Genomic DNA, 20,184 nt, shown 5'->3' on the forward strand with positions numbered 1-20,184 from the left:
CGTGCATGGGGAGCACTAATCTCTGCTCTGCTGGTGTTGCTGGGAGACCCTAGCAAGTCCCTAAACCTCGGGATCCCCACTTTCCTTAGCTGTAAGTTGAGGCTGCAGAAACACTAAGAAATGCATATAAAGCATTCAATAGGTCCTAGAACTGAAAGTGTCAGGGTTTTAGTTTTCTGTTTTGTTGGCAGCAGCAGTTTGTCCCTTCCCCATATAGAACTTCCGTTGGGGGTCCAGTCACCTTATACCCCATACTCTCCAGCCTCCTGGCCTCCTTTGCAAGAGCCCTCAGGCCAGCAATCTCAACAACCAGTGGGAGGGAAAATCAAGGGGGACTGAGGCCAGACTGCAGCTGCATCCAGGCTGCCAGTCTCTGCTCTTACGGGACAGCCTAGGGTCAGGGGTCACTAGGGCCTATGAAACGCTCTCTCCCCTCCCATGGAGGGCAACTCTCTTCCCTAGAAGGTGCTTACATGGCCAAAGGGGACCAGAGCTGGCCTCTTGGAATGTCCCCACCTATAAACTAGACGTGAGCCCTGAGCCCTGCACTCACGGGAGCCCCTCCAGGCTGTGGGGGCAGAGCTTTGCCTCCCTTATCGTCTCAGACCCCTCCTTCAGCCCGAAGGTCCACTGGGGAGCTCTTGAGGGATCCCTCCTGCCCCGGGGATCAGTTTCCCCATCGAGAGGCCTAGCTCTTAGGCTCACACCGTCTATGCCCCTTCTCCAAGACTCAGCCTTTTCTGGGGTCACGCTGTGTCCAGAGGGAAGGCGGTCATTTTGCAGCCCCACGGGAGACCCCCGAGGAGACCGCAAGGTCCCGTGCTTCCTCTGAGCCAGTGTGGCAGCGGGTCCGAGGCTGGCACATTCCTGCGCACTGTATGCGCACGCGGCAGACCGGCCTGGCGCTCGCGACGCGCCCCGCGCCCTAACGGGCTCTCGCGCAGGGCCGGACGGCGTGCCGTCCCACCGCTCTCAGCTTCCTCTCGGCAACGCGTCCGGCCGCGGCGCCCTCATTGGCCGCGCGCCCTGCCGCCCGCCATTGGTCCTCGGAACCTATTTTACATAGACTGCTCTGGGCCAATCGGCACGCGGCGCCTACTTAACATGCACGCCGACCGCCAGTCAGCGAGCGCGGGGGCCGGGCCACCACGTGCTGTTGCTAAGCTTGGGCTTCTAAATTGTTACTACTGCGGCGAGCCTATCGGAAACAAGCTCCGCATCTGTCAACATTCTCGGTCCGGCCCGAGGCATTCGGCCGGTTCCCATTGGCCCCGGGCCGGCCCAACGCCCGCCCCCGGAGCCGGAGTGCCTACTTCCATTGGCTGAGCCGGCCGCCGCTCGCCCTTATGTGTCAATTTGAGGGCCCGAGGCGGAGGGTGGCGGCCGAGCGCGCAGGGAGTCCGCGGGAGTCGGGGAAGTGGGGCCGCCGGGCGCGCGGGGCGGGCGGCGAGCGGAGCCGGCCGGAGCGGGCCGGGCAGCGGCCGCCGCCGTCCCGGAACGCGCGCGGGCGGGCGGGCGGGAGGATGGAGCTGAACTCCCTGCTGATCCTGCTGGAGGCGGCCGAGTACCTGGAGCGCAGGGACCGAGGTAGCGCCCGCGCCCCTTTGTGCGCCGGGCCGCGGGCGGGCGGGCGGGCGGCGGGGCCGGGGCCGGGGCGGGGGCCCGCTGACCGCGCCGTCTCTCCTCAGAGGCCGAGCACGGCTACGCCTCGGTGCTGCCCTTCGACGGCGACTTCGCCAGGAAGAAAACAAAGGCGGCCGGCCTGGTGCGCAAGGCCCCGAACAACAGGTACCGCCCCTCGCGCGGCGCCCCCGCCCAGGCCTGGGGCCGGGGGCTTACGCCCCCCGAGCGCCCTCCCCCGGCCTGATCCCAGCCCGCAGCCGGGCCACCGCCGTACGCCCCGGCGGCCAGCCTGGAGGAGGAGGCGCGCCTGGGCCTCGGCAGCCCCTCCCGGCCGGCCCCGCCCGCGCCGTCGCCATCTTCCTGCGGGCCGCGCCTCCTCGGCCTCTCGCGTAAACAGTGCCACGCGTACAGCGCCCGCCGCCCGGGGTCTCGTCCCGCAGCCGCTCCCCGCCCCCGAGTTGTTCTGGACTTTTCCGGGCAGGAAAAAAGTTGTCAGGGTCGCAGGCCGTTGCCTTGCGGGTCTGGGGAAACTGAGGCGCCGTTCAGAGCAGCGTGGGGCTGCTCGCCCTGACCTCTGCTCGCCGCGGGTGGCTGGGCCGCATCTCTCCGACTGTCTCCAAGGGCCGAGCCCCGTTACTGGGCTGAGTCCCCGGACCCCAGGGGCCTGCACAAAGCAGACTCATGGAGGCCCTGCCCTGGGCCCCCACCGCTTGCACGGTGCCCACCGCTCCCACCCGGCCTCCTGGCACAAGTGAAACTCTAGCGGCCAGTGAAAGGGTCCCCTTCTTGGGGACAGAACTCCCTTTTTAAGGGGCCGGAAGAAGTCACAGACTGCTGTGCAGCAGCCCATCCTGCTGCCGGTTATCCCTTTCCTTCCCCGGGCTTTGGATCCAAGCTGTAGAAGCCTGAAGGCTGGGGTGCACGTGCCTGGGTGGGGAGTGAGGACCTTCAAGTAGGGCTCCCATGGGATTCTATTCTCCTGGCTGCCGTGGGACCGCAGCACACCTGGCACTGTCCAGGGGCCCACTTTGGCCCTGGACCATGTCACTAGGCTGGGAGCTGCACTTCCAGGGGGCTTTGGGGCCCCTTGGCAGAGGGTGCGGCTCATTCCTGTGGCCTGCTCATTTCTTGGGAAACAGAAAGGCTGGCACAAGGACCCATCCCCTGTGACGTCCTGGCGCCCTGGGCCTGGCAAGGAATTGATTGAGTCTCCATCTGCTCTGGTTGGACATGCCTCTGAGTCCCAGCCTCTGAGTCCCAGCCCCTGTTCCCCTTCTGGGGACAGTTTGGGAAAGGACATGCTCGCATCGGGGGACACCACTGTCACAGTCGTCCTCAGTGAGCCAGCCAGGCCTTGCTGTCGGTGATCACTGTCCTACGCACCCTGCCACCCATGGAAAACTCTACGCTATGACTTTTTATTCCCACAGCATGAGGTACCCAAAGCCAATAACTAGAACCCCAAGTGAGATTCTCAGGCACATGCTAGCTAATGTTCACCCAACCTGGTGAAGGAGATGTTACTTTTATCTCCATTTTAGGGCTGAGGAAACTGTGGCATAGCGAGATTGAACTAGTAGCCTGGGGCCACCCTCCCACCTCTGGGACTCCTATTCAGAGGTGGGATCCTGGCCTCCTGCATTCTGCTGGGATGGAGATCTTATAGGCACCTGGGAGGGACAGAGAGGGTCTCCTGAGCCGGGATGCACCTCCTAGCTGCTCCTCTGGGTGGAGCCTGGCTCCCCTGGTGTTTCAGGCCCCACGCAGCTGTCCTGGCCCCACTGGGCCTTACCCCATCCAGAGGATGAGGGGCCAGGGCAGAGCAGGGCCCAGAGGGTCCAGAACCTGGCTCGGCAGGGCAACTCCACACTGTGAGGCTCTGCGACCCCCTACGGAGAGGGAACGGGATGGGCTGTGCAGGGACCGGGATGAAGGGTGGCTGGTGGGACAGAAGGGCAGCATGTAGGGGAGACAGAGGCCCCCATGGTTGCCAGGGCTACAGGAACAGCTTCCGAGGGCCGTGGTTCAGCAGGAGGGGGCCAAGCCGGCCTGCCAGGGGTCCGGTCCTACAGGAAAGTGGGCAGAATGCCCTCCTCGAGGGACTGACATGGGGCAAACGGCAGTGCTGGGAACATGCTTAGCACAGCCCTGGCCAGGGGTTGCCTCCCTCCCCAGGCCACCGTGCTCCTGGGACCCAGGTGAGGAATCTTCCTATGAGGCTCCACAAGTGTCTGGACCAGGAAGGAGCTTCGAGAGGGTTCTGGGCCCCTCTGCATCCCCGGCTGCCAGAGCAGTGCCCCTTCCTCTAGGAGTGGGTCCAGTCCAGCCTGTGAGGGGCAGGTCGGCAGGCTCTATCTACACTGGATAACTCTCACTAACCTGCACTTCCCTCACAAGTGAGCAGACCTGTAGACCTGAAGCATCAGGCTGCAGCTCAGGCCGGCAGGGAGCCTGATGGCTGTGCCCTCTCCTGGCCCTGGCCAGCCCTGGCACAGGTTCTGAGGCTCCTTGCCCAGCCCATGTGACCAGCAGGCCCTCGAGGCCCTGGAGCTTGGGTCTGGAGGCTCTCCCTGGCTGCACAGGTAGGCCTAGGAGCCTGCTGCCGTGGTGGGAGGAGGGGAAGCCATGGGCCCCACTTGGCTATGGTGGGACCACAAACCGTGGCAGGTGGCAGAGGCAGGCAAGATGGGCAGGCCCCAGGAGAAGGGACCAGAGACACCTACTCCCGAGTTCCTGGAGCAGGAGAGAGTGAGGGCAGGCAGGCAGAGGCCAGCAGAGGCTCCAGGAAGGAGTGAGAGGTAGGGGGCATGGGGCACAGGGCATGGTCTGGGGCCTGGACCCTTTGCCCACACGTGGGGTGTCCTGGGGAGGCCTAGGAGCCCTGGCTGGGTCTGCGGGATTCCTGCCTGGACTGGGAGGGTGACCTGGAACTGGATGCTTGGCTGCACTGCCTCCTTGTCCACTCCCTGTCCTGCAGGGCGAATGCTGTGGTACTCAGACTCTGTGCTCCTGTCTGGGGGGCCAGGCAGGCAGGGCTTGGGTAGCAGATGGGGCCACTGCCCCAGAGAGGCCAGTCCTGCCAGACCATGGTCCTGAAAGGAAGCAGAAGGGTCAGCCTGGTCTCCCCACTGGCCCAGGAAGCACCCGTCTTCAGTGTCTCAGAGGCCCCTTGTGGGCTGATCCCTCATGTGCCAGGGCCACTCTTCCCGGGTGTCCCCATGGATATGGTGGTTTGTAAGCGTGAACCCGACAGGGTGGGGCTGGTGTTCTAGCTGGTGATGGTGGGACAGGATGCCTGTGTGCTGAAGTCCTGGCCTCTGTGCTTACCTCTCCTTGACCTTCTGTGCCAGCCCAGGTGGCTTCCAGGACACCACTAGCCTCGGGGAGTAGGAAGCCAAGAAGGCAGGTGGCTCAGTGCCCAAGCAGCCCTGGGAGTACAGGGTGGGTCAGCCCCTGGACTAGCTACTGCGGCTCCTTGGGCCTCACCCTCCCCTTCTGAGGGGGACCCAGACCCTCCTGCTGGCTGGGCACCTCTGTGTGTTCTGTCTTTGTCACTGGGTGTGAGGTTCCCCAGTCTTTGGTCAGCAGCTGCTCACCTGCCCCAGCCCTCCCTGGCCTGGACCATTCTGGGGCCCAGCCCCTCCCCTTAACTGTCTGCAGGTTCCCAGACCCCTGGGCAGGGCCATCATTCCTGTGCTCTGGTGGTAGGGTGGTGAAGTGAACTTTGTCTTTCTGTCTCTCTAAACAGGTCTTCACACAATGAACTAGAAAAGCACAGGTAAGTGAGCTCCTGTCCCCCCACCTCCAGCTTCTAGCCGACTCCCTGCATCTGTGCCCGTGCGTGGCTCACCGCACTGCCGGGCTGTGCCCTCGTCTTGGGAATGATCAGTCTTGACGGAAGCGGCCGGGCTCTGCTCTCAGGCATTCCCACACCAGAAGGAAGAAGTGGGGGGTCCAAGCCCTGCTCTTGGGAACTCGGCCTAGAGCCCAGAGCAAGGTGGGGGTCAGGAACTTGGGGCAGGGTCCCTTGTGCTGTGCTTCGGTCATGGCTGGCTCCCTGGAAGAGAAGCTCCAGCTGTTTTGGGGTGTCTGAGCCCTTTTAGGAGCAGCTCCTTAGCTCTTAGGATCAGCGTCCCACCAGGAAGTTTCGGCCCTCTTGGTCTGGGGCCCCCTGCACCCTGGGGCCTGCCTTCCCAGGAGTTCCCACTAGAGTCTTGCCTGCAGGCAGTGGGATGGGCAGCCAGTCCCAGGCCACCTGAGGCTGGTGGGAAGCTCTGGCCCGGGACAGGATCCAAGGGAGTCCACTTGGTGCCCACCCATGGGCCACGGGGCCAAGTCCACTGCGGTCCTCCTGTCAGGAGTCGGGGGCTTGCAGTGAGAGGCAGGAGGGGCAGCACTGTCATCCCAGGAGGCTCCTCTCCAGCCCCGGTCTGCCCCGGGACCCTGCGTCTTCCCCTGCCGGCCTCCCTCCCCGGGCTGGCCCTGGCTTGGCTGCTCTGGCTGCAGGCCTCCCTCTGCAGCGGGGGTGAGGCATGGGCAGGTCAGCCCCTGTGGACAGGCGTCCTCATGGCTGATCCCAGCGGGCCACCAGGAGCTGTGGGTGGGGACAGAAGCCCCAGAGGCAGGAGCCCTGATGCCGGGGGGCGGGGGGATGACTCCCTGCGGAATGCCAGGCAGTGGCCTTGTCCTGACCATTGCTCCCCTCTGTGGAATGGGCCAGCTCTTCACTCCTTTCTTAGGCTGGAGTGGGGTGGAGTTGGGGTCTGCATGCAAGATGAGCTCTCCTGACCTGACCTGGAGCTTGGCCGCTCTCTGTGTCCCCACCCCCTGCATCTACGCCCACGGCAGCGCCAATTTCCGCTCCCCTGGGATTGGGGCCTCTGCTGGGCGGGCGCTGAGCAGGGACAGGACGCCGTGTTCCCTGGAGGAGCTGCACTTCCTGGACTACTCCTGTGCATTTGTGGGGTTCCTGAGAGACCATGGAGGTGGGGCAAGAGCATGGGCCCAGAGAGCCAGGCAGGCCCTGGGGTTGCTCCCAGGTCGGGGGAGACAGCCAGCCTTGAGTAGGACCGGCGCCCTGGGGGTGCTCTGGGGGAGGCTTCCCCGCGTGGTACCTGGGAGAACAGCCCCTCAGTGCAGCGGGGGATGATGGGGGAGGGTGGGTGGCAAGAGCATTGCAGCCTGCGGAGGAAGACAAAGGCTGGTCTTTGACCCCTGCAGCTGCCCCTTGACCCTGGCCTCCCAGAGCCTGTCCTGAGGCTGGGCCTTACGGGGCCCTTTTGAGATGCAGAGGTGGGGCAGGTGGGTAGCCTGGGGTATGTGTGCACTCTCCCCCAGCCCCATATGGGGGCTTCTGTTCCTGGGTGTGGACAGCCTTGAGAAGCACACAGTCCTGGAGCTTGGGACCCTGTTGGGGACCTCAGTCATGGCCGTACCTGTGGCTGCCTGATGCTGATGCCGGATGCTCCTGGCTGCTGGCCACAGGAAGGGCTGTGTGCTGTCCCAAGGAAGGAAGGAAGCTGGGTCACCTGGCTGGCCCCCCGGGAGGCAGGCCCTGGACACCGCCTTCCCTGGAGGCGTGCCTCATAGGGCCTGCGGGTCTTCCCTTCATCAGCGCTCTGAGCCGGTGGCCACCCCTAGGCCCACCCTGACCTCTCGTTCCCCTCCCTGTCCTCCCATGCAGACAGCAGCTCCAGCGGGTCTGCTTGGGCCGGCGCTCAGCTATGGACCCTGGGGGACTTGGGGTCTTGAGGCCACGTGTTCCTTGGCAGGATGACCCCTTCTCAGCCCAGCTCCAAGCTTTAGCTTCTGAGTGTGGGTCTGGAGGGGCCCTCAGCTGAGCCCCTGCTCACCTCTTCCCAGCACAGGAATGGTCACCGAGGTCCTGAGTGGACCCTTCTGAGGAAGGCCTGCCTCGCAGGTACTCCTGCCTGCCTGATGCAGCCACGCGAGGCCTTGTGAGCCTCCCAACAACTAGGAAATACAGGGGAGCTGCCTTGCTCCCCATCCCACCTGCTGAGGAACCACTGATTGAAGCGCGGCCTGGGGAGGTTCAGAGTGTGGCTCTGCCAGACCCTGCCTCTCCGGTGCTGTGGGATCTGGCCCGGGAGCACTGGGTCCTGTTCTCAGGAGCTGAGGGCTTTTGGTGAAAAGCTGGCTAGGGCCGGCGTCAAGGGCTGGGCTGTGGGCAGCCGCTGGAGGCAGGAGCTGCTATTAACACGATTGCAGTGATTCCCATAGGCAGGTTCTGCCTTCTGAATCCACACAGGTTCCTTCAGGAAGCGTGGGTTTTCAAAGCTCCCAGGAATGCTGGGCGCAGCCATGGGGTGCTGGCGGAGAGCCTGGGGCACTGTAGCAGCTTCAGAGGAGGGCTTAGCGAGAGCCCAGTGTAGCTGCAGGTCCTTGGCACCCCATCCAGCTCTCGGGAGGTGTTGGGGATGCCCACTCCCCACAGGGATGGGGCCCTGGGGCTCAGAAGGGCAGGGCTCCTCAGCTAGCCCTTGGCAGAGCGGGTTCCCAGCCCTGCAGTCCTGGCTGGGTGCTCTTCTGGGGGTTGGCTGGGCATGGCATCCAGTGTTGAACGTGGCACGGATGTAGTCTAGCGCCCTCTCTGCCTCTTGAGAAGCCTCTGCTTTTTTATTTCTGAAGCAGTCTGTTCATGTACGACGCTGATGCTCTGGACCTCCCTGTGCCCACCCCAGAGACAGTGTCTTAGGCAGCTGGGAGGCCAAGGCTGCGTCCTCCTCCTCCACATGGGTACCGAAGGGTAGGGGCAGGACCTTGCTACCTGCTGTTTACTAACTTGACCTTTCCCCTGACCCCACGTGAGTGCTGTCCACCTGTGTCTGCGTTCTCCTCGCCCCTCATCCTGGTGTCCACACAGGACATGTGGCTGTACTGCAGGGTTCTTAGTGACGGCCCCCTGGGAAACACAGACGGGGCTGCAGCCTGCTGGGTCTGGTGCTGGGGGTTAGGTTTATGGGACCAAAACCCTAGAAGCAGAATTGCTGGTCGAGGGTTTGAGTCGCCCTGGTGGCCCTTCAGAACTGCTGTCCCGAGTGCTCTCCCACAAAGGAAGCTGGAGCTGCCCCGCTGGCCAGCCCGATGGCTAGGCACACCTTTCCATTTCAGCCCAAACTAGCATCTCCTTGGTGAGCTTCCCAGTTTCCTAGAGCACTGTGAGGTGCAGCCAATTTTGTGTTGGATTAGCTGTTTGTGTTCTGCAACTTGCCTGTTTGTGTCCTTTGCCCGTTTACACGTTAAAATGTTCCTCTTTTTGTTTTTGATGTATGAGCTCAAATGTCATAAGTACTAGTTATTTGTCTGTTACGTGTTTGCAGATATTTTCCTGCTGTTATTTGTCTTTTAGCTGTGTTTTTTCTTTCTTGTACAAATGTGTTTTTTTACTGTAAAAGTAACGTGGGGTTTTTTAGCATAGAAGATACCAAAAAAAAGACAAAGCCAAAGAAATAAACGTTGCTAATCACGTCACCTGGAGACACATGCTTCCTGCGCTTCATTGTGTCCTGCTGAGTCTCTCGTGTGTGTCTGCTGCTTGATTATTTGGAATTTCCTTGGGTCACTTGTCACATAGGTGGTTTTATATTTTTACATAGGTGGGCTGACTGTCTTCACTTACGTTCATGACATGAAAATGTAGAACACACTAAAACGATGGTGCGGCTGTCCCCGGGCGGTGGAATTTGGGGGTACTTTTCGTTTGTTTTTTTTCCCGCTTGATTTGCATTTTCTAGTGTTCTGCAAAGATCGCATACTGCATATGTACCCAAATGGTAGATTGTGAGAACTGCCATTTGCTATAGACCCAGTGGGCCAGCACCTCCACTTGTGAACTTAGTGCAGGTGGCAGGTTGGAGGGCCGTCGGGAGGGGGTCTCTGATCAGCGAGCTGTCCTTGAGTACAGAGCGCTGTTTGCTGGTGCAGCTCCGGGCTGCCTGCCCCACAGTTCTTGCACCTTGGAGGTGAGGGGCTGAGGGTCTCGGATTCTGGGGGGCTGTGCGGATTCTGGCATGTCCCTTCCCCAGCCCTGTGTGTGTGTGGAGTTAGGGCTCCTCTCTGAAGGTTCTGTGGCTTTAAGACAGAGCCTGGAGCTGGCTCTGAACGCAGGTCCCCGGGGCCCAGGTCTGTGTGGCCTGGTGGCAGAGCACAGCCTGTTTCATGTCCTGGAAGTTCTTTCTAAGGCCTAACTGGAGTTCACCTGGAGAAGTCTAGGCCTCGGGTGCCATGGGCTGAGGTGCCAGGTGGGGAGGTACTTAGTTAGTGGGAGGGTGCCCTGTGGACGTGGGTGGCAGACTTTTGTCCACGGTCGCAGCATGGTCAGCCCTCCTCTTCTGGGGTGGGGCTGTTATCACTGCTCTGCAGATGGGCTCCTGCCCCACACCAGCTGTCCCCTCCTTCCCTGTGTTTCGGGGAACCCCTCTGTCCAAAGGAATTGCCCATCCATGCCCTCTTCCCTCCCAAAAGCTAGGGGATTCTGGATTTTCTGGGGCTTTGGAATGTATGGATGTAAAGGTCGAACCACCAGGGTTGGCACCCGCTGGGGGAAGGAGCCTGTGCTGGCACTGGTGATGCAGGGCCATTGGACAGCGGGTTGTCAGAGCCTCAAAGAGAAGCCCCCTGCCCCATGTCCTTCGGGTTCCCCTCCCGGTTCCTCTCCTGAGAGCAGCCTGAGCAGAGCATCTCCGCTTGGAGACCACTTGGGCAGCCTGCAGGGGCCCCAGTGGGACACATGGATATGGCTGAGCCCCGGACCATCAGTGAGCTTTGGGGGTGAGCCTTAGCTGCACCCTCTGATCCCCGCCAGCCTTCCCCCCAGATGAAAGGAGCCAGGGAAGGAGGGCAGATGCATGTCACGGCTCCTTGCCTGAGGCCCCTACTGTGAGCAAACGCCATTGAGTCTCCCGGTTCCGGTTTCATGGGGAAACTGCACTCATCTGCAAGGACACAAGGACAAAAATCTAGAACAAAGCAGTTTCCCAAGGGATCCCAAACTCAGGTGGAGGGGCTTGTCTGTGGCCCTCCCTGGGTTGGATGGAGTTATGCTTCTGTGGTGACGAGAGTGACCTGCACTTAGCAAGGTGGGGGATGGAAATCTTGTCTGGGGCCCCCTGGATCTCCTGGAGAGCCTGACCAGCACGTGCGCCTCTCCTCCCGCCACGTTGCCCCCCCACTCCTGAACTTCACTGCAGAGGGTGGGGACAGTGGGGTGAGCTGGGGTTCTTAGGGCCTGGCTGTAGCACTCTGAGGCTCTTGGGGGCCTTGGTGGGCTGGCTGGTCACACAGGCTGGGCTTCCAGAGGGCTGTGGGTGCCAGGCTGCTCCAGGGGGCTGGGAGAGCTGCTAGCCAGTCTGGGAGGGGAGCCCCAGAGAGGACCCTCGGCAGGTCCGTGCAGGAGTCTGGCTGGTCACCTCCCACCCTCCCCCAGGCCTCTCTGGCTGCTCCACTGCAACGTCATTGCCCCCACAGGCTGAGCCGTCCTGCCTGACTGTTCTGCCTCTGTTTCTTTCAGACGAGCCAAACTCAGGCTCTACCTGGAGCAGCTCAAGCAGTTGGTGCCCCTGGGCCCTGACAGCACCCGCCATACCACGCTGAGCCTCCTGAAACGTGCCAAGATGCACATCAAGGTGAGCCGTGTTGCGCCCCCGCCTCCACCCCAACACCTCGGCTGACCCCAGCCAGTTCCCGTGCACCCTGGGGGAGTGGCCAGAGGGCCTGCCTGTGGGGTGGGGAGCCGCCCAGCAGATGCACAGTGGGAGCCGGGGGTCTCCAGCGGTTGAGGGCACAGCAGCAGGAGTTGCTGAGGGTCAAGGTAGTGGCAGGCACAGGGTGGGTTTTGTGGGGTGGGAGTGGGAGGTGGTGGTGGGTTGCAGATTGCCCCTGCTGGGCCCCAGGCTGAAGGGGCAGCAGGTGGAGGGAAGAGTTGGGTGGGAGGGGAGGGAGGGGGTTCCTTTGATGCGGTTTTTGGGAGGCCAGTGGGAAGCAGGTGGCCCTGAGGTGGGGAGTTTCTAGGGGCAGAGTAGGAGTTGATCTCCAGGGGTGGCAGTGAGGTGTGGGCCGAGGGAGACGTTGCCTAGGCTGGGCCCCTGAGGCCTTGAGACTGAGATCTGCTGGTTTGGGGGTCTTGTGACGCTTGGGCCACGAGGGTGGGTCTCAGTCCTCCCCTCAGCCTGCAGAGGTTTGGGCTCCCCCAGGCAGGGTGGCAGGAGCTTTGATGGGGCACAGCGGGGGCCCGGGGGCCCTCACAGAGCAGGCATCATCTCAGTGCCCAGGAAGGCGTGGAGCAGGTGAGGGGGAGGGCGCGGCTCTGCAGCGCAGGCTGGGCAGCCAGATTGTGCAGGAAGAGCCACTGTGGGGAGGACTGTCGGGAGGGGATGTCAGCCCAGGGCTGGGCGGGCGGCACTGTTCCAGGGCTTCAGGCCCACGTGTGACTTGGCTTGGCCGAGCTGGCTAGTGGTTGTGGGCCTTGTGAAGCTGGTCAGCAGACACAGAGCACAGGGCTGGAAGGTGACACCTAGTATGACCGCTTGGTAGAGGGGAGAAGGGGGTGCATTAGGCCGTGGTGGGGGATGGGGAACCTATTCTGGCCTCTGTGCCCTAGTGCGGGTCCTGGTGTGGGGAGGGTGCCCCACCCCCGTCATAGCTCCCCTGCCCCCAGAAACTGGAGGAGCAGGACCGCCGGGCACTGAGCATCAAGGAGCAGCTGCAGCGGGAGCACCGCTTCCTGAAGCGGCGCCTGGAGCAGCTGTCGGTGCAGAGCCTGGAGCGCGTGCGCACAGACAGCACAGGTTCTGCCGTCTCCACCGACGACTCAGAGCAAGGTGGGGACGTGGGCACAGCCCTTACAGTCCTTTGGGTGCAGGCTTTGTGCAGCCCTTGGTGGGAAACTGGGCAGGGCGGCAGCCTGGGGCGGGGGTGGGGCGAAAGCAGTGGGCAGCTGGTGCCCGTGTTACGGCGCGTTCCCAGCACTTCGGAGTGCCCTGCGTGAGGTGGCAGAGTGGCGGGGATGAGGACTGGGAGGCACAGAGGCCCTGTGGCCTGCGCCCAGGAGGGCCAGAGCCGGGCTCGGGCTGGGCAGTGTGCTTCCGAAGCCCTGGCTGGCGCCCTCGCCATGTGTGACCCCCTCCTCCGTTCTCCCCAGAAGTGGACGTAGAGGGCATGGAGTTTGGCCCCGGCGAGCTGGACAGCGTTGGCAGCGGCAGTGACGTGGATGACCACTGCAGCCTGCAGAGTGGCGGCGGCAGTGACGGCGGCTTCGGGCCCCCCTGCAGGCGGCCTGGCCACCCTGGCCTCTTGTAGGCCCTGCCCTCTGCTCCTTGGCCCGTCTGCCCGCCTGGCCAAGTGTGTCTGCCCTCCAGTCCTTGAAAGCCTCTCCACGGGCCCACTGCTGTGCCATTCTGGAAGCTCCAGCTGCCACCCGGGCTGCCTGCCTCCGCCCACCTGCTGGTCAGGGCCTGCCGCGCCGCCCGCTCCTCCCGCCTGGGCAGGGACCCTCCAGGAGGCGGGCCGGCTGCCACGGCCCGGAGCCCAGCATACCGCCCACGGTCTGTTCTCAGATTCCTAATCATTCCAGAAGTATTAAATATCATTGCTGCAAACCTCGGCGGGCGCCGTGTGAGGGGCTTAATGACCACCACGGGGAGCTCAGACCCCCTCCCCGGATCCCAGGAGAAAGGAATGGACTGAGGAAAGAAGGAAGGCGTGGCTCTCCGTCCGTCCGTCTATCCATCTGTCGGTCCACGTAGGCTCCTGAGGCGTGGACAGAGGGATCCGTGAAGGGCGGGACTCGGGTGAGCAGCCTGGGGCAGGTGGGTGGAGGGGACCTTTGCACCCACAGGTGTCAGGAGCTGGGGCTGGGCTCCCAGGGGCTGCCAGGCCACCCCATTCCAAGCTGGGTGGCTTCTGCTCTGTTGTTAGATCCCGCAGATACACACACGCATGCGCCTAGGCACACACGCCTGCCCGCACACACATGCACACATGTAGACACGTGGTCACTGGACCCAGAGGTCCCGGGGGCTCAGAGAGCACATGTCCTTGGGGCCTTCAGGGGTCAGATGGGCAAATGCTGGCCCCTGGCCTGTGCCTGGATCCCCCTCCAACCCCTGGCTCACCTGCCCAGTCTGTACAGGGAGGGGGACTTCTCCTCCCAGCAGGGGCTGAGGAGTGCTGGGGGCAGGGGTTGAAACCACTGGGTCCTCAGAGGGCTCTCTCATCTCCCTTAAAAACAAAAAAACAAAACAAAACATTGTTGCACTGCCTAGCAGCCCAGAACAGGGCTCCCGGGAGAGAAGCTTTTCCCCAAAAAACAAGAGAGAGATGTTTTCAAAAGAAGGAAGAGCTCTAGAGAGTCCCGGCCAAGTGCTGTCGGTGGTGCCGCCTGCTTCCTGTACAAGATTTTTCTACTCTATTTTCCTAGCCGTCCTTGCGTCCTTGTTTGCTGAGGGGTGGGAGCGACCCAGCGTCTCAGGGACTTGTCCGTCTGTCACCGTCGTCCAAGTGTGCCTTGTGTCCTGTGTGTGGCCCCACCCCGACCACCACCACCAGCATCTCCATGTGGCTCACGGGATGCCCCACCTGCCCCACAGGTGCCCTCCTGGGCTCCTCGCCGTGGGCAGCCCCTCCTGGCAGCCAGGGCTTCCTGGGAGTGAGACGGCCAGGCCAGGTCAGGTGGGGGCTGTGTGACAGCAGGGCTGCTTTCTGTCACCTGGCGGGAGGGGCCGTGCTCTTTGCCCCCCGCCCCCCACTGTGCTGCTTGGCCTCTGGTCAGTGGCCTGCTACCCAGAGAAATAAGTTCTTCCCTGTACCCAGCTCGAACCCTCCCTTCTCCTCTGGGGGCAAGGGCTCCAGATTTCAAACATTGGCAGCTGCTGAAGACAACCGCTCACCCCGGGTGGTCAGGCCTGGGCATTAGGAGGCTTCTCCTGGCCTTTTGTTCTCAAAATCCTTGTCCCCGGGGACCACAGAGCAATATTCGGGTGGCAGGGCTGTGGGGCTGACCCACAGCAGTGTCTGCTCCCCTCTCTGGTGCATTGTAACCAATTTCCAGATCGTGGGGGTTAAATTTTGTGTTTCTCTTTGGTCATGCAGATGGATACCCCAGGGTGGGTGGCCTGATGAGGCAGAAAGAGGTTCCTGGGGACAGCTCTGGCATAGGACCTGCCCTACCGGGGCCTGGGATGGCTGTGGAGAGCAGGCTTGTAGGGGGACAGTGCATGGAGTTGGGAGACCACCACATGTTGTGCTGGTGGTTGCAAGGAAAACTGTTCTGTCAGCATCTCCTTCCAGCTCCGATGGGGTCTGTAGTGCCCAGAAGGGGCCTCTCCCATCTGCCTGAGCATGCCCACCAAGTGTTTCTGGCAAGGACCCCAAAACCGTCTGGGCAGGGCAGGAACACCTGTGTGTAAGAGCCTGCTGTAGGAGACCCAGCTGTAGGCCTCTGGGATGGTCTGTGTCCTGGATTCTTAAAGCATCAGCTCTCTAACCACCCCACCCCTAACACCTGGGGGAGGTTCTGCTCCCACCTCTGGCCAGCAGAGTCCTGCCCAGGTGACCAGCTGTGTCCTTCAGTTGGCCTTCTGGCAGCTTAGCCCATGGCTTCTCACACCCCAGTTCCCATGTGGACCAGGGAGTTGGCCTCACTGGCCCTCCTCGAGGTGCTGGGGTCCCGCTAACACTCCCCACCACCAGCAGACACCAGCAAGGGTCTGGTGCTAGAGCTGCTCACACACTTGGCCCCTGCTGGTGGCCACAGGGACCCAGAGGATTGTTGTGGGGTCTGTGGAAAGCAAACGTGACCAGAATAGTGCCACTTGGGGTGCCTGCACCCTCTCTCTGTGTGCCCTCCCACACCCATGTGGGCCAGTGTGGCACTTGGCGGCTGAGATCCTGGAACCCCAGGCTCAGGTTGGGGCCCGCATCCTCACTGTGAGGCGGCCCCCACCCTCAGTGCAGGCCCAGCTGGCTGGGGAGGTTGCCAGTGCAGATTAGGTCTCAGAAGCCCGGTGCCCAGGCCTGCTCTCCTGGGGCAGACAGAGCCATGCACCTATTTCTCTGAGGGCCCCACCATCCTGTCTGCCCCAGACAGTCCCCATCTGCTGGTTGAGGCAGCTTCCCCCACCCCTGCCAGTCTCTCTCTGGGAGCTGACCTGGAGTCCCCTCCCCACCACTGGGCACACAGGACTCCAACCCCCTGGCCATGTTTAGGGCACTAGGGCAGGTTCTGTGCCAGAGTCTGGGGCGGCTGGGGGCCTGGTGCTGGCCAGGTGGGCACGTTACAAGATCCTCGCAGGAGAGAGATGGGCCACCCACCCGCCTGCTCGCCAGGAGGGACTGTGCTGTACCATTCTGTCTTTGTAACATAAATACAGATTTTTATACCTCACCTCTCTGGCTTCTAGTTCTTTCCATCACTGCGTTTTGCTCCCCTCCCCTCAGCCTCCATAGGGAGGTCCTCACCACCCTGCCCACAGCATCTGCTTTCTGGGCTAGCCAGCCGCCGCGACCCCACCATCACAGCTGCCTCCCTGGACGGTCACACCTGGAGATGAAGGTTGGGGTTGAGGTGGCAGCCACCCCCACCCTCACCTGTTTTCCAAGCCTATTGCTGCCAGCCTCAGGCTTCACCCTGGCTCTGGGGCTCATGGGGCTCTGTGCCAGCCAGGCGTCTCTTGTCAGGTGCCCTCAGCCCACCTCTGTGTGCCCATGCCCTTTGTGCACAGCAGCTGCTGGCTCTCAGGGCTTCACAGCAAGAAGCCCTCCTTGGACCTGTCCTCAGGGACCCTGGAACGTCCTGCTGTGCAGGGTTGGGGGTGAGATGGCATCGCCCCAGAAGAGGGCATCAGGGGAGGAAGTGCCCACCTTGAGTACCAGGAACTGGGGACCAGAATGGGGCTCTCCTGAGAGCCCGGGGCTGCCATGGTGGGCAAGCCACAGCATGTTGAGGTGGCTCAGTGAGACCTACTGGTGGGTTTTGGGGTGTCTGTGGGAGAGAACCTACAGGGACCCAGGGGGAATCAGTTCCCCCACCCTCCCCCAGCCGGAAGCAGTCCTCTGGCCTTGTACCTGTGTGAGCCCCCCAGGGACATCTCTAGAAAAGAAGGGAATTCCTACTGGGAGTGCAGCTCAGCCCTTGAGCTGAGGGACTGGGCATGAATGTACGCGGGGGTATTTGAATTCCCAATATTCCTATGATTTTAAATCATCCCTTTTTATTGAGGGCGTAAGTGCTCCAGGAGCTGCGCTAAGCACTTACTGTAGGTAATTAGCAACTGATGTCCTCAGGCTGGGCCCATCTCATAGACGGGTAACAGGCCCAGGGAAGGCTCCTGCCTTCCCCAGGTCACCTACTGGAGGGTGATGGCCCTGGGACCACACCTAGCCCAGTGGGAAGCCCCTCTGGCTGCCAAATGCCATCTCTGTACGTCCAACCTGGATTACAGCAAGCACCCCCGAAGTGGGACGCCTGCCTGGGTCTCAGCCCTCCTGCCCACGCTCTCCCTGGCACTCCTTGGGTGGTCTTGTTGCCCGTCACCTCCAGGGTCAAACCCAGGTGCCTGTGCTCTCCCCACTGCTGGGCCTTCCACTCAGCCCCCTCCCACCCTTGCTCCCTGCTGTCCCTCTGCCCCTCTGCACTCACCACCCCCCACCCCACAGCTCTGGTCGGTGACTCTTCTGGAAGATGGTTCCCGAGTCTCCTCCACCTGGTTTGATCACATCTTTGCTAGGGTTACGGCAACCCACAGTGGGTGCTGGGGTAATCGGGCTACTCGGGCAGGGCCCTTTTCAGGCTGTGTCCTTTCCTCCACTCCCACTCCTTCGCCAGGCCAGGCCCTCTGCACTAGCCTCACAGGGATCTTTCCAGAATGTAAATGGGATTACACCTCTCCCCTACTTCGTTTGCAGGGGCTCTCAGCCCCTCCTTCCTCATTGCCTTCTGCCTCCTCAGCCAGTCCCGAGGTGCTTTATGAGACCCCAGGCCCCTCTGTGCCCCCTTCCAGACAACCCTTTTTCCCTGTCCCCCCCACCCCACCCCCGTCAGGTCATCCAGGTCAGCTCCTGACCCCAGCCGCTCCTGAATTTGAGGACTGGGTTTCCACCTATGTCACGTGATTGTCAATGTGCCAGGAGACAAGCTCACTCTCCCCCCGCCCCCCGCCCCCCAGCCCCACGGTGTAAGGTGTACGCGGGGTGTTCTTCTGAACAGGAAGGTTAATAGAAGAGCAAGAAGAAGAGCCACTATCTTGCTCAGCTAGAAGCAGAGAATCACGCAGACTTGCTCTCTGGCCATCAGGCCCTGGGCGTCTGCCCTCAAGGTCGCGCTCTGCCCCTCCAGGTCCCAGGTTGCCTGAGCTCGCTGGCTTCTTCTATCCCCTGTGCACGAGGCTCCCTGCATCTGTCTCTTGCCCCCCGCTTGTCACTTCTGTTACTGCGGAGTCACTGCTCACACTGGGAGTGTCACTCCCCAACGTGAAGATCGGAGTCCCGTCACCATCACTGAAAACTACCTCCAAAAGCAGATGCTCTTTAACATCAGACGGCAGTTCAATGTCTGAAAAGAAAACCTAAAATACTTTTTAATATCAATAGGATAAAAGAAAGGATTTCCACAGGAAGGAAGGAAACAACAAAAGCACGTGATGCTCACAGCTGTGTTCAGCCTATTTAGTCCTGCTGAGTCTCCTGGGCTTTCTCAGGGGTACTCATTCCTGGGTTCCCTTTATCTTTTAACTCCGCAAGTTCCCCACTAAAACACTAGATGATTTTGATTGGAGGAAAGAAAGCTTGTCCTGGAAGTGTTATGTACTTGCTTTCCTAAATTGCAGGTGCAACCTCAAGTACAGAAATGCTCTAATAAGTCAAGTTTTCAAGGAATCATTTCTGAGTGTATAGTTAAACCTATAGTATTTGTCATTTGTACCCTGGGAGCTAATGCCATTTTGATGTTTATATTTTTATGGCTCTTTTTGGCCCCACAAACATCTCTCAAGCAAATAACTATGGTAGGTCAGCAATTCAGAAATCACATGGAGAATTTGTGGGCCCAGGAAATGATGCAGGAGTCACTAGGAAGACTGGGCAGTGGGCTTCTAGCTCAGCCTCCTGTGCTGGGGCTTTCACCCTCCCGCCCCTTAGGGATCTTTCTGTAAAGCAGCCCTTTTCTCTCTGGCATCTTCTGTCTCCTCTGAGTTCCTCCTCACAGTCTATAAATATCCCCAAGTTCCTCCCATCTTAAACAAAACAAAACCCAAACCCTCCCCCCAGCTCTGCATTCCCACCCCCTCATCTCACGTCCTCCTGCTGCTTTCTCTCTCTCTCCCTCCTTCTTTGCCTCCTCAGCAGAATTTCTTGAAGGCGCTGCCTGCTCAGCCTCCACTTCCTCCCTTTAAGCCGGCTGGGCTCCTGTCCCCGGCTGCATGCCCCCAACCCCGATACCCGTCCCCACGGTGGCCAAGGGAGTCTCCCCAGTCCAGGGGCTCCAACCTAGCCTCCCAGCTTACCAGAGGAACCAGCCTCTCCGGGGTCCAGGCCCCTGGGTTCAGGCCAGGCACTGCTTTGAATTTTTTCTCCTGTAACGTTTGTTTTCCCCATCATTTTAGGCATACTGTCTTTTAGAAGAGGAGAATAAAAAATGAAACAAAATGAACAACGAATAGGAAGTAACTTCAAGTCAAGATTAATTCATGACGTCTGCCCCAGAACATTATTTTTTCTCTCCTTAAAAATATTACGGGAAATTATCCAGAACACGTCTGCCCTTCCAATGTCACACTAGACTAGGACATTAACTTAGCCACCCGAGGGCCATTTGATGCTGGGGGTGGGGAGGTACTATGTAGTAATGACCAGGGCCCCAACCTTGCACCTTTACATTCAGATGTAAACGTAGATTGGTAAGTTAAAAATGATTTTTGTCTGGTAGAGATGCAAATGAATTCTGTCCAATACAAAAGGTAACCCCAGCTCTGGGCATCGGCCAGATTTGACCTCATTTGAGCACCGCTTCTCTCACTGACCGCGCGCTTTCCGTTTCTGGCGTCCTCCGCGGACACCGTGCTTCATCTCGAGTTAAATACGTCTTTGACACTTGTCCACTCCGTGTTTGTATGAGTTAGTTTCAACTTCTTAACGTTGTTCTTTGAAAATGGGCTTGTCAGGTGAGCGCTTGGGAACTAAGTGCGTTTGCAAAACAATGTTCCCGGTACCAGACTGAGGCGAGCGAAGCACTAAGCCGAGAGGCTCCCACGGCGCGGCGCGCACCGCCCGGCTCCGCGAGCTCGCCCACGCCCACTCCGGGGCGGAGGGCGGGACGCAGAGGCCACCGGGCCGGGTTCCCCGGCGCGCGGCCAGCGGCCGGCAGGGCCGGGCTGGCTCCGGTGCGCGCCCCGGACCCAGCCAGGCTGCCCGAGGGCCGGCCTTCAGAGAGAGCACCGGGAGGGACCTACACGCAGGGCGACCTCCAGCCCCACCCCGCCCCACGAGCGCCCCGCCCCCGCCCCTGCAGCAGGGAGCCAATCAGATCGCTCCGTGCTGGTAGACGGCCCC

General features: G+C 61.1%; 1 protein-coding gene across 1 annotated transcript; it reads left to right on the plus strand.

The window, feature by feature from the left end:
- The first annotated feature begins 1,379 nt into the window (after positions 1-1,379).
- MXD4 (MAX dimerization protein 4) lies at positions 1,380-16,024 on the plus strand. Its single transcript, XM_064488742.1, has 6 exons — positions 1,380-1,587; positions 1,689-1,788; positions 5,372-5,401; positions 11,153-11,267; positions 12,299-12,461; positions 12,782-16,024. The coding sequence occupies exons 1-6, from the start codon at positions 1,524-1,526 to the stop codon at positions 12,937-12,939; spliced, it is 630 nt and encodes a 209-aa protein (XP_064344812.1). The 5' UTR covers positions 1,380-1,523; the 3' UTR covers positions 12,940-16,024.
- Positions 16,025-20,184: the final 4,160 nt, after the last annotated feature.

The sequence above is a fragment of the Camelus dromedarius genome, chromosome 1, assembly GCF_036321535.1.
Source record: "Camelus dromedarius isolate mCamDro1 chromosome 1, mCamDro1.pat, whole genome shotgun sequence".
Taxonomy (NCBI): domain Eukaryota; kingdom Metazoa; phylum Chordata; class Mammalia; order Artiodactyla; family Camelidae; genus Camelus; species Camelus dromedarius.

Coding starts and splice junctions, on each gene's coding strand:
- MXD4 (XM_064488742.1), top strand. CDS start 1,524: ATGGAGCTGAACTCCCTGCTGATCCTGCTGGAGGCGGCCGAGTACCTG. Junction 1,588..1,688: donor CCTGGAGCGCAGGGACCGAG/GTAGCGCCCGCG, acceptor GTCTCTCCTCAG/AGGCCGAGCACGGCTACGCC. Junction 5,402..11,152: donor AATGAACTAGAAAAGCACAG/GTAAGTGAGCTC, acceptor TGTTTCTTTCAG/ACGAGCCAAACTCAGGCTCT.